Consider the following 13357-nt stretch of genomic DNA (forward strand, 5'->3'; position numbering starts at 1 on the left):
AAAGTTTCAAGTTAAATCCTTGCTTAATGCAACCCCTCATAGAATACTTGTTTTATCTATAATCCTATTTTCCTAATTGTGCAAAAGAAACTCAACTTACTTGACTCACACTTAATTAACTCTACATATTTAAGTTGAATTTCACAGTTAAATACGCTAAAATACCATATAAATCTTTACAATTTGATAGAATTATGATCTAAAGGCTTTAGCATGCGAAAAGGTCACTTGTGCAATTCACATTTCTTCCAAATTACTGGAGCATGACTAATGCTGGCTTATTTCAAAATCGATAGTCCAAGAGTTCAGATGGAAGCTTGAGATATACAAGTTCTTTGATCAAAATGGCTGTGAAAAGAGTTTCAGTCCAGGGATAGCTTGGCTAGAGTGAGAGCTAATACTTTAACTCCATTTGCAATATCCTCTATCGATGCATACTCTTCAGGCTTGTGGCTGTAACCTGCAATGCCGGAATCAAGGAGGATTAGATCCAAATCAAAAGATCGAACGACGCATTAATCCAAGAACAAAGTTGAAAATAAGCTAACTTCGAGACTTTAGTGGTCATGGTCTGAAAAGAAACGATTATATTCCAACGACGTTGGAACATAATGCTTATTGTTCTACCTCATATTTTATTATGAGGCAAAATCATACCGGTGTTCCTATTTTTCATTATAAGAAAAGAGGAACATCTACCAACTATTCAGAGCTTCTTAAACCAATTTAGACCAATTACTAATTCTTTAAAAAAAGGAAAAATAACTATTGTCTTTTCCCCTTCAAGATCATCTCGGTTATATGGTAGTAAAATGAGTGATTTAAACTCTCAATTAAAAAATAAATATTTCCATATGAAATTGTTCATTTTTCTCAATTTAATCATGCTGGAAGATTGGGCCGAGAGGGTGACCTCACGGATGAGAGACCTTCAATACAATTTAGCAAGACGGTCAACTTGAGAAGAAGGCATCAACAAAATAGTAGAGCAATTTTAAAGCAGATGATCATAAGAAGGGAAAGAAACGAGCAATTTTATATTTTCCCCCTTTAGTTAACCGATTCAAACCGGTTTAGTAGGAGTAGAAAGGGGTAGAAAGGAATATGAGGCAACTCTTGATATCTTGAGGGGGAAAAAAGATGCATAGTAATGAAAATGAGGAGCTGTTATTACATCAACTTCACGATTATACTAGGAATCATCTTTTCCATTGCAATAGTGAACAATAGATATCAAAGAACAAGCTGTGTTTAATATAGCAAACCTTTGTAGCAAGGAATGAATATCATGCCCATTGGAGATACTCTGCATTTATTATCGTAGGAAACTGTTAGCCTATGCCATGTGTAATACTTGGAAGAAACAGGATAAGAGAAAATACATGTACCTGGCCATGAAGAGTGAATCATGGTAAGCTCTACTGATCATCAACCTATGACTCAGGTTCAAATGTTGCGATGCAGCTTCCATTGCATTGATTATTGATTCATCACAAAGAGCAGGTGGATCCTGATTAACAATTTCAAATTGTGACAATTCAACTCGACGCTCCTTTGCAATCCTAATAGCAGATTGTTTAATTTTCTCAATCACAATGTTCCTTCTCTTCATGTCGATGTCTCGTGTGTCTGTAAGAATGTTGAAAAATTAGTTTCAAAGGGCGTAACAAAGCTTGACATGCTCAGCAAATACAAATCAGATGGTACAATAGCCTTCTGTCATTCAATGAAAATGAAATTTGTGCTTCAAGTTTCAAAAATGAAATAGCATGCAAACATAAGAGATTTTTTATTTGTGGTGTCCTCGAATATGAAACTCTTTTTCCTTCCAGGGCATTCCAAAGTTTCTTCTCCTTCACATGATGCTAGTAGGTCCCCATGATCTGACATTGAATTGAGGACACGACCACAACACGTTGAGTCATCGATCTCCAAGTTGCTTCATGCTTGGGCCGACACCAATGTTTCTCCCTTTCCAGGCTTGAGAATGTTGAGGACTTTGACCACCTTTAATTGCATGAAGGTGCCTTCTTTTCTGTCACCATTTAAATTTTGAGCTGTCAAACATCCCCAATTGGATGAGCTCTCCTATATCCTTAATTGTCAAAAGAACCATCTCCGCAGGCAAAAAATTAATCCTCAAGATTGTTGTAGAAATTATTTATGGCCACTGGATTAAAATGATTACTTGTTGATTCCACATGTAATCTCTTTCCTTATTGTCACCATCAATGGTGTGTACCAGGATCTGACGAATTTATAAGATCGTCTGCTCCTCTGCGACTTGCATTACTGAAGAAGAACCCACAGTCCACCCAACATGGAAACAAAGTCGATGGAATTCGATCACTGCAGTGCGCAAATCCAGTGGTAGAAGTTTTGTATGCACTGAGGGAGAAGTTTAGCAATTTAAATGGAAAAGAGACTTACTAGAATTCACAAAATTACTTATATTCGATGTGAGTTTGGCCAATCCACTTGAGTTTTTATATAGACTAGTCCACACCATTAGTTTGGTTGTGTTTCTTGGGTTGCACATCTTCAAGCTTATCCCAAGTCATTGGATCGCTTGAACAATCCAAATTGCACCAGTTTAAAACACATATGACCCAAATTTGTCATGAGCGAAATACATATCTCCACAAAGTCCACCTTTTAGCAAAGCATAACTTTATGCATGAATCTATATTTAAATATCTCAATCTCACTCCAAAATTTAAATGTGAACCTAAAGTTCTTAGTGAGTTCCAGGAGCTTTCCTGTTCTTCTGTGTTTGAAAACCTTCTAGAAAACAATGCTTATTTTAAAAAATTCAACATAAAACTAGGTCAAGTTCCAACAAATAATCAGCTGTTTAGCAAACCATTTTAAGCAATTAAAAAGCCTAGTGAGTCAGCATCAGTTCATGAAGGTATCGGGTAGTTGCCAGTTCCAGTAAATTTCTAGTGCAATACAACAATAATAGTGAATTGAAAGCTACTCTAAAAAAATCAGTGCATGCAAACCTATATCATGCTAGCCCTAGAAATTAACAAATTTTCAAAGATTCTATTTTATAAGTAATCTTTCCGAGTGTCTCACAAGAGTGGCATACCAATCTCCAAATGTGATTTACTGGGAATGCTATTGATAGCTCCTGGATGAACCTCCAGAATTCCTAGAAGAAATTGGAAGTTTGTGATGTCAGAATGTCATATATCAGATAATATGATGATGATAAACACTGGAGGAATGGTAAATGAATGAGGCCAAAGGTTTATACCTACAGTGCCAACAGTATCAATGGATCCAGATTCAAGCACATGTTTCTCAACAGCCAGCGCTAACTCTGCTGCTGCCAATCCTGCATCATTTCTGTTAAATAATAGCAATGATAGTTATTGTAACCATATAATTAAAGATTGAAATAATAAAAAAAAATCCATTTTAGGGAAACAGCATAAAATATCTTTCATCCAAAAATAACATGAAATGTCCATTTTTAGCAAGAAAGTAATCAACATATGCTGGATCTTATCAACAAAGAGTTCACCATATAAGCAACAGTCATTTGGTCTAGTGGTAAACTAATTAGATCTAGAGGACTTTTTTGCTAGAGGTCGGAGTTGCAAATCCACACAACAACTATTGAGAGGGGTTTTACTTTGTTACTCCTGCTCTAAACAAGAAATTGTTACATCCAATATGGTATGGAGGCACCTCGTCAAGGACCAAAATCATGAGAGTTTTCCATATAGTAGAAGATAAAATTGGTTGTCATTGAAAAGCAATCATATTTAAGTCTGAAATAACACATACAGCTTTGTAAGATTGGAAAAGGGAATTTGGGAAGTAAAGGAAAAAAGGTAAAACCAAATTGAACATAACTTATCTGCAAAGACAGTTTATACTTGAGAATGAACACAAAATAAGGAGACAACCATGCATATTAAAATCAAACTAGAGTACAAGGCTTCCCTAAATCCTGACAGTGAAAAGTATGAAAGGAGAAGATAACAGGGAACAATCATTCCTCCTAAAATATGGATGCAATCAATGCATTCTCAAGAAATCAGGGCACGCATATCATATTTAGAAATGTTCAACTCTAGTGATAAGACAATATGAGACAAAAGAAGCAAGACAGTCCCATGACTATGCCACTATGGATTATGATGACTAGCTAAAAGTCGCAAACTCCAGTGGCATGCATCCATAACAACTCATAGTTAAATAAGATGCTTTATTATACATTATCACTCAATAAAGGAAGTTGGTTATAACATATTGTTGTTATAGTTATTACCAGCTAAATGTTGCCACTGGGAAAACATAGCATCCGACTGGATGAAGTGGGAGAAACAAAACGCTTTCCGCAGCAGATGAAGTCCTAAAGTGAAGAGATTAATAAATGAACTACTTAAGGACACAGTATAGGCATGGTTATGACTGAATGACAAAAGGTGTATCATGATAAATTTGGCAAAATGTATAGTCTTCCCAGAAAATTTGACAAAATGTATGGGTCTTCCCTGATTTAGGCTATGCTATATGGTAACAGTATTAAACCTGTATCAAAATATTTAAATGCTCGACTTAGTTCCTCTTTATCAGTTAGTCACGAGGTGGAGCTCTTTGACAAATTAGTAAGTAGATTTAAGTGCAAGAAATATCATATTGTCAACTTGTATCACACAACAGAATTATCAAATTTACACCACGAGTAAAGAAAACAATTCGAGTATCTGTATTAGACAAACCTTGCAGGCATTAGGACAGCTCCAGCATGACCTCCATTTCCTTCAAAGTCTACTTTGATGCTTGCAGGGGCAGCAATTGCAGTAACAATGCCAATCGAAACACCTGCAACATTAAGAAATCACTCAACTGACCTCATTAGATCATGTGTAAGCAAACTTGTCAAGTGCACAACCTTCATCCTCCAGAATTGGTCCTTGCTCAATATGCAATTCCACAAAAGAAGAATAGCTAGTTTTTGTCAAAAACATATTTGGTAAATCTTCTTGGCGTACATCATAGCCAGCACCTCTTGCAGCATCAAAGAAGGGAATATTTTGGCTATCAACTGCCTTATTAAGTGCATTTGCAAGTGGATGGATCCCTGCCAATAAGCGGCTGCAAGTTTCAAAGAAAAACATGAGATGAAGCTACTAAGGTTCACATTCTCATATTCGTAGCTCATCATATGCATGCAGGTCAAAGAAGGAAAAGAAGAATAGCTATGTCACGCACTCAGAGGAATCTAGATGATATTTCTAACTCAAACAAAGATTAAGTATACTAATATAGACCTTCCTAAGCAGCTGATTCCAAACCGTGTAGGTTCCTCAGAAGTAAACATGATAACCTCCAGAGATTTCCTCGGTTGGAAGCCAATTCTGCAAAAAAATCATCAAAGCAGAATAAGCACAGAAACGAGCATTCTAGAACACTACAGCCTGATACTTTTGCACCTTTTCAAGATTCGTATTGCCTCTAGGGCACCCAATACACCAACTACCCCATCATATTTTCCAGAATATGGAATTGCATCAATGTGAGAACCAGTAGCAACTGCTCCAACACCTGAATCAGAGCCATTCCTATGAAATTGGATCATTCATCATGATCAGTAAACAATACATTCAGGTTTTAGATTGAAGATCAAGCATGAATGTACATCTACCAGCATTTTTAACCCTTGTACTAGTTAGGAACAGTCATTAAAATGCAAATAGAAGTTTTCCTCGAGGTGCCTGAATGAATATACAACAGATATACAGAAGATCTGATATATAATTGTCAACCATATCACACAAGCCAGCCCAAACAAATATTTGGCACATGTGAATTTGGAATTTGCTTGTTAGCTTGGACAGTTAATTGAATGATTTGAGAGCCTTACAAGTCTTATGTGTGATCTAGCCTTGCTTTTGATACCAGATACAAATTGTATATACAGAAAACTTAGATATATTATGATTGGAAATCCTACATGTTAAACATAGATACAAGATGGGAGGGAAACAAATGTAAATAAAAAACAAAGACAACAAGTAAACTAGCATTATCAAAAAAAAAATATATATCAAAATGAAAAGGATGGAATGAAGGAGATAGAAGAGGAACAATATCATCATCAAAACTAGTCAGTTCATGTAGAACAAAATTGTTGGTGCGATGATGATCCCAAGTGGGAGATATATTTGGCATTGGATTTAAGTTAAATTTATTATGTATTTTTGATGTGTGCATCAGGTATGCAAGGAATTGGCAAAGTGCACATTAAGCTCTCGAAGCATGTTGAGTCGACGGGGTTGAGCCGGTTTGATGTGATCGTGAGATCGTTTATGTTTGATGACTTAGAAATTTGTAACAATGTGAACTAGGAGGCAAGGCAAAGAATGGCACTGAGCGACCTCTAGGAGCTTGGTGAATATGAGAGAGAGAGATTGGAGGCCTAACAAGGTGAATCTAAGACAAGGAGCAGGGAGTGGCCCACAATAAGGTGAACTTGGAGGCAAGGTGAAAGACCACATGGAGCAAGTATGAAAAGCCTAGTGCATCTGATGGACCAAAGATCTGATAATGTGAACTCTAGGGTGGCTCGTAACAAAGTGAATTTAAAGTAAAAGGTGAAGGATGGCAAAGAGCAAGCTCAAGGAGCTTGGTGCATCAGAGGGACTGAAGACCTCTAGAAAGGTGAAATATAGGGCGAGAAGCATCGACAACATTAAACCATGAGAGATTACAAAATTAAGTGTCATTTAATCTTAGGCGTTGTGCAATTTTGTATACTTTGTGTAGGCTTGAGCAACCCAAGGAGTCATAGCACTTCAGTCGACTATGTGTAGGCTTAATAGCCCAAAGAGTCATTAGCAATTCAATGACTATATTCATCCGATCAATCGACTGTCAGTGTTTCTAGTTGATTAAAGGAAAGACAAATTAGAGTTGTTGGAGTTGTTTCTTATATAAATCTTGAAGGGCTTTGAGTTGGTTATAGGTTGCACAAAAACATCATAAATTACTCTCTAATCTCATGTTAACTCTGCTCAAAACTTTCAAGGGTTTGGATAAGGTTGAAGGTTCAACTCAAACACCTAGGTAATCTTGTGTTTTTTAGTGGAACTTTCGTGGGAGTGATGTACCAAACGCATCATAGATCGTGGAGTCGGAGAGGGGTTTCTAACATTAAATCTACTTGTTAACATTGTGTGTTTATGACTTATTATATTTCCACTACATATTCTTGACACAAACAATACATGAGTACACACGCAATTAACATTTGATTTGTTTGTGTTTGTGCTAGGAATTTCGATTTGGGTGAACCTGTTATTAACCCCCTGTAGTCTAGCAATAAATAACTATCCTATCAATGACCAAAATCAACCTGTTTCCATAATTTTTCATCCCAAAATAACGTGAACTCAATGTATGTCCCTAAACTAAAGCAATAAACATGCAAGTCATTAGAGAAAAGAGTTTTAAATTTTAAACGCATTTACTAGGACATTAAGATAAACATTAAACTATTTTTGACTAGACCACATGCACCACTTCTGGAAAATGTTTTCTAGGCCCTGCAAACAGGAAATCTGGAGCAGATAATTAGAAGAGTAAATAATGTATTTGTCCATATATATTTTAGTAACAAAAATTAGGACGTTTCTTACGAATTTCATTGATTAAAAGACACAAAATATCAACCAACTAGTCTTTAGTACAAGCTAACTATATGATTGAACAAACTCAAGAAAATTTAAAAAATTGATAAGTTGACTAAATAACCATACCATATGTTACCTGGTTCACTTATCCAAACTATTTGACCGCTTGATGATTATGTTACTACAAAATGTTATATGCACATATACAGAGTCAATTAATGTTTCAGTGCATCGTTACTTCAAGGATAATTGGATTGATGACTAGCAAAAAAAATGATCCTTAACAGAATTTGACTTCAACATCTAATCTACATTTCATTATAGATTAAAGAGTTATTAGTTTGAATTTCTTACAGCTACCCTTTTTAAGAGCATAAAAAACACATGATTACTAAACCACACCTGTTTTTAACATTTACAAGGTAATACCACAACATGGCAGGAGAAAGATAAATGAAGAGAGCACATATGAGAGGAAAGAACAAAACAAGAAAAAAAGAGTACAGGCTAGGGAGAAGCAAAGTTGCACTAAAAACATAGAGATAGGGAGTAACACAATAATTTAATATCCTCCACGGAACAATACTTTAGAAAATTAGTTCATATTACAAAATTGATTCCTCACAAGCAATATCAATTGTCCAAAATATTCAGAATGAGAATTCAATTCTTTGAAGTATCACCTACAGTAAGGAAAATTTGGACATTGACAGATACAACACAATTAGCAAGCTAATGGAAATATGAAGTTGTAAAAGTTTCTCCGTCCAAAATGGGTGAAATAACTCAAAGAATAGCAACTTGATGTCACAGAAATGAATACTTAAACTTTTAAGTCCAAAACCTTGTGCACAAATATGTTAGTAAAGGGAAGTTTATCAACATACCATCTGCCAAATATGTTTCCCACAAGATCTTCACGGACAGATAGGCCAGCTTCTTTCATCAGGTTTTTTATGTAGCTGAACCACAAAATCAAGAGTGATTTGCAAAGACAATCAGCATTAAAAGAAGAAAAGTTCATTTGAAGACAATCAGCATTAAAAGAAAAAACGTTCTTACAAGCATGGGAGTGATAATAGGCTATCGTAGGAGGAAGTGTTAGGTGAAAACCAAGATAAGGATTTCCAGTAGATAAAAGAGGAAAGGAATTTGATTTTTCCAATACATCAAACAACACCCATCACTCATGGCTCTCAATTTTAAATATTTTGTGAGATTTTTGTTTAAGGAAGTAAAAGAAAATGCTATGGATCTAAGATCCAATATGTTGGTCAAAGTTCAAAAATGTTTGCAAAAAGATGTTTAAGAAGGTATAGCAAGTAGAAGAGACATCATCTGCAAAAGAGGTGTAAGTTCTGCCAATCCTCCTCCAGCTTACTGGCGTGGCACCAAAAATTAATGTATGGAAAATATAGAGGCAACAAGTTAACTTTTAAATGTTCTTATCCAGAAGCTGTCTTACATGTCATTTTCTTGATTAAAATTCTCATTTCCAAAGAGCTCTCACACAATATAATTGGAATTCCACAACTTCATTGGTGTTGAATGCTTGAGAGTAAAGACTGTTGATGTGGGGCTGGGATCTTTAAATAAAGTACATGTGGACATTAAAAATGAGAAGACACAAAAGTATGCCTTAGCCAATGAAACCTGTAAGAATAAGAAAGGATGTCAAATCATAAGCGCACCCCCGAGAGGATACAAAGAACCAGATGACCCAAAGGACAAAGTCAAGTTCAATTTATTATAGAACATTATCCTACAGCTTCAGAGAAACATCCTACCAAAAATATTAGGAGATCTGATGCGGTTCACAAGGCAATCAGTTCAGTTGTCTTTCTTGTATGGTGTAACTTACATGGTTGTTCTTTCTCCTTTCTTCCTTGAAAGACAGCTCTATACTAACCACCATTAACTAAGCTACATAAGTTTGGTTCAGGTCAATAATACTAGATCTCAAATAATTAAGTCAACAACTCTATAGGTCAGATAGAAGTGCTAGAGAGAGGAGCAAGAATCTAGCTTCTTCCAAAAACTATGTTACATCATTTCCGACCTGAATTTACTTGCAAAACTCTGGCATGATCTTCACAAAAGCCCATAAAGCATAATCAACTTCCTGTAGTGCAACTATATAGTATTTTTGTCTGATGTGTTTTTGCAGCAGTTGTTTTTTAACCAGTATATAAACAGGATCACACAAGGACCTCATATACCATCAATGAGTTCACTACCAATTTCAAAACAACATGCGATTGCTAGTTCCAGAAATACCTTCTGGCCAGGACATCCTTCTCACTGTACAGAATGCGAGTCACCGATGGTGCAGGAGTATCTGAAAAGGCTGCCAGCTCATCTATCTGCAATATTGTAGAATGCCAAGAAAATGAGTATCATGCTCCAACATTCCCAGGTGTTTCAAGATTGAAATTTGGCTGCAATGGGAAGCACTGATCTAACAACATATGAAGGGAAGAAAGAAAGAGATTATTTTTCAATGTGAGGCAGAGTAATCTGTTTACAATTTATAAAAAATTTAAAGTTCTGCTTAACTTTTTATGTTGCTTAAGTGCGGGCCATAATGCTAAAAAGTGTTTTATCCCTTCATCTTGATCTGCAGGAGAAAGGATTTAGTTGTATCTCAGAGGTACAGCTATCCCACACAACGGGAGGGATCTACCTTGGGAGGGTGTCTGTTCTATTCCTACTCTTTCCCTCTTTCCTTTTGTTTTTTTTTACATTAATTGGTTGCCATATTTGATTGAATCCAGTTAATCTGTATGTTTCTTTTAGTAATCTCACTTGCTCAAAAGTATACCAAATCGAAGATCAGAAAAGAAAATACAAGGCAAAACATAACTCCAGCGAAAACAAACAAAACGAAAACGCCGGAGAGATAGAAGGAAGATAAATGAAACGGTATACATATGTCAAACAAGGAGGGAAAAAGGAAACTTTTTCCTATTTCTATTTTGCTTGACAAGGGCCATTCTACTAGCCACGAAAACTCGCCTACTAAGAACACAAAGGTATTCTTGGTATATGATCATCCAATGATGGGTGACTTTCTCATCGTTCAGAAGATACTATTACCCTAAAGTAAATAGTTATTTCGCCACTTGAAACAAATGCACCAGCAAAAAGGTTGTCCCTACCAATGGCCGTGAACTGCTATCTAAAGTGAGAAAACGATTCCTTTTCCAAGTTTCCTGAACTCTATGCTAGCGACTTGCACAGCGAGCTCACCTGCCTCAGCAATCCCGCCTCGTCGACAGAGAGGGAGGATGGTGAGAGGGAAAGCACGGAAGGGTGAGCAGCAGTCGGGTACCCGGAGAAGTCCTCCATGGTCCGCCTCGTCGATTCTTCATCATGGGTCGCCTTAGAGATCAAGGAGAGGGATGAGAAGAGGAAGAGGAGGAGAAGAGGGTTCCTAGCAAGCATGATCGGAGAGGAAACGGGACTATGCGTCGTGACCGCCTAGCGAGGAAAAGAAAGGACAAGGCAGTGCGCACTAGTTCGGATGACGTGTCACGCAACGAGAAGTTAGAGATTGTAGTATATTTTATCCGGAATATTATTAATTGAACAATCTTATAATATTTTCATTTCAAATTAACAAAAGAGAATATTGAAAATATAAAAGACATTTTAAAAATAAATAAATAAAATAAAAAGGGGTAGACAGAAATTTATTCTAATTAATAAAAAAAATAATAATCTCAGTTAATCGCATTGACTCAATCCCTGAGGTGATCGATTCGATCTCACGAAAATTTCCCACCAGCCACTTGGGTAAATCAGAAAGCGTACGCAACGGCCAACCCAGATGTCCAACATTCTTTGATTGCGATTCTCATTTAGAAGAAAATTCTTACAAATACACTGTAACTGGGGATCGAATCGTGGATGCTTAAGTGACAACCTGGATGTCCTACGACATCATGACTTCGGGGACTTGTTCTAATTAATAAATTGAGATTGGAAATGTATAAAATAATAGCTGTCAAATGGCAACAACAGGGTGGATGTCCAATTGATTAATTGGCACTCGCATAATTAAATATTTCCTTCTTTTTTTTTTCTTCTCTCAATCTCCCACAATTTGAGCTGCGGGAAGCCTGTGGAGCAGACGGGCGGCGGCGCGATCGACGACGAGATGGACGGATCCAACCTCGATCAGATCTTGCAGGACGCAGACGCCATCGAGGAGGAGCTACGGGAGGTGGAGCGGCTCCACCGGCGCCTGCGCGAGTCCAACGAAGCGGGCAAGGCCCTGCACGATGCCTCGGCGGTGCGCGCCCTCCGCCTCCGCATGGACGCCGACAGCACCATCGCCCTCAAAAAAGCCGGCCTCATCAAGCTCCGCCTCCAATCCTTAGACCGCGCCGATGCCGCCGGCGGCTCCGCAGACCGTTCCCGCGCCACCGTCGTCGCGGGACTCCGGCGCAAGCTCCGCGCTTCCGTGGCCGCTTTCGCGGAGCTCCGCCGCGCGGTCTCCGCCGAGTACCGGGAGACCTTGGCGCGGCGGTACTTCACCTTGACGGGGGAGGCGGCGGACGAGGCGACGGTGGAGGCGCTGGTGGCAGCAGGCGAGGGCGAACGGCTCCTGCAACAGGCCATCGAGGAGGGACGGGGTCAGGGACTGGGGACCGACGTGGTGGCGGAGATCCAGGAGCGGCGCGGCGCGGCCGAGGAGCTGGAGCGCAACCTGGTGGAGCTGCAGCGGCTATTCGTAGACATGGCGGTGTCGGTGGAGGCCCAGGGCCTGCAGATGGACGACATCGAGGCCAACGTCGGCCGCGCCAACTCCTTCGTCCGCCATGGCGCGGAGGAGCTCGCCGCCGCCCGGCATAAGTGGAGGAGCAGCCGCAATTGGGCCTGCGTCGCAGCCGTGGTCCTCACCATCGTCATCCTCATCGCAATCCTCGCCGTCGTGCTGACTCTCGCCGTGAATAATAGGAAAGTCTCGAGCTTCTCACTATTCTCTCTATACGCTGCTCTTCTTTAATCTTGGCAGATCACGCTGCTTCTGTGATTGATGCCACTTTCGTTCTTTGTTTTCTCCTACTTTATATTTTCAACCAAACATGTTACCAAACTACCGTACAAATAAAAAACAGCGGGAAAAATATTAAAACAACATTTCATCATTAAAATATTATTTTTATATCTGTTAAAATTGTTTCCAATTTAATTAAAATGATTCTCTTTCAATATTATTATTAAAATTTCTACAATAATTTAATTTAGTCAAAGTCACCTACGTACTAGCTAACTCAGTTGATCAACCAACTTAACCCAAACCGGCCAATCCTAACCGGTCAGATTGGCTCGGTCCATCCCATTAAATCTACCTCACCACTTATAATCGACCCAATTGATCTAACCAGCCAAGCTAGCTCAATCAATTAAATGGTAAAATATTTTTCCTCCGTGCTTAACAATTAAAGATATTATTCTTTTTAAATAAAAATAGAGTTCCATAATGAACATTACAGTAGCATGCATATCGGGCAGGTCTCATCATCTACTTGTGATTTTACCACGTAGATTAGTATCCTCGAGTCTTCATCTAATAAATTAACTTGTGCAATCATAGCATTTGAATGATTAATTAAAGAAACATTGGACCTATAAATCTAATAGGAAAAGAAATGAATACCTCTTAGTTAATAAATCAAACAGGAAGGAAACCTAACAAC

General features: G+C 38.1%; 2 protein-coding genes across 2 annotated transcripts; one reads left to right on the forward strand and one right to left on the reverse strand.

Moving 5' to 3' along the window:
- Positions 1-100: 100 nt before the first annotated feature.
- LOC141827491 (ureidoglycolate hydrolase) lies at positions 101-11139 on the reverse strand. Its single transcript, XM_074714754.1, has 12 exons — positions 10902-11139; positions 9930-10015; positions 8540-8614; positions 5454-5582; positions 5292-5378; positions 4913-5115; positions 4740-4842; positions 3263-3354; positions 3095-3157; positions 1389-1629; positions 1266-1306; positions 101-460 (listed from the first exon to the last, which is right to left on the reverse strand). Exons 1-12 carry the CDS (start codon positions 11094-11096, stop codon positions 363-365), a joined length of 1413 nt encoding a protein of 470 aa, XP_074570855.1. The 5' UTR covers positions 11097-11139; the 3' UTR covers positions 101-362.
- Positions 11140-11759: 620 nt separating this feature from the next.
- On the forward strand, positions 11760-12773 carry LOC141827789 (syntaxin-121-like). Its single transcript, XM_074715112.1, has one exon. The coding sequence runs from the start codon at positions 11812-11814 to the stop codon at positions 12661-12663; it is 852 nt and encodes a 283-aa protein (XP_074571213.1). The 5' UTR covers positions 11760-11811; the 3' UTR covers positions 12664-12773.
- Positions 12774-13357: the final 584 nt, after the last annotated feature.

Source organism: Curcuma longa, chromosome 4 (assembly GCF_044706935.1).
Source record: "Curcuma longa cultivar G26 ecotype Majalengka, Jawa Barat chromosome 4, ITB_CL_G26_1.1, whole genome shotgun sequence".
Lineage (NCBI taxonomy): Eukaryota > Viridiplantae > Streptophyta > Magnoliopsida > Zingiberales > Zingiberaceae > Curcuma > Curcuma longa.

Coding starts and splice junctions, on each gene's coding strand:
- LOC141827491 (XM_074714754.1), bottom strand. CDS start 11,096: ATGCTTGCTAGGAACCCTCTTCTCCTCCTCTTCCTCTTCTCATCCCTC. Junction 8,615..9,929: donor AAGGATGTCCTGGCCAGAAG/GTATTTCTGGAA, acceptor TTTGTGGTTCAG/CTACATAAAAAACCTGATGA. Junction 1,307..1,388: donor GATTCACTCTTCATGGCCAG/GTACATGTATTT, acceptor TAATAAATGCAG/AGTATCTCCAATGGGCATGA.
- LOC141827789 (XM_074715112.1), top strand. CDS start 11,812: ATGGACGGATCCAACCTCGATCAGATCTTGCAGGACGCAGACGCCATC.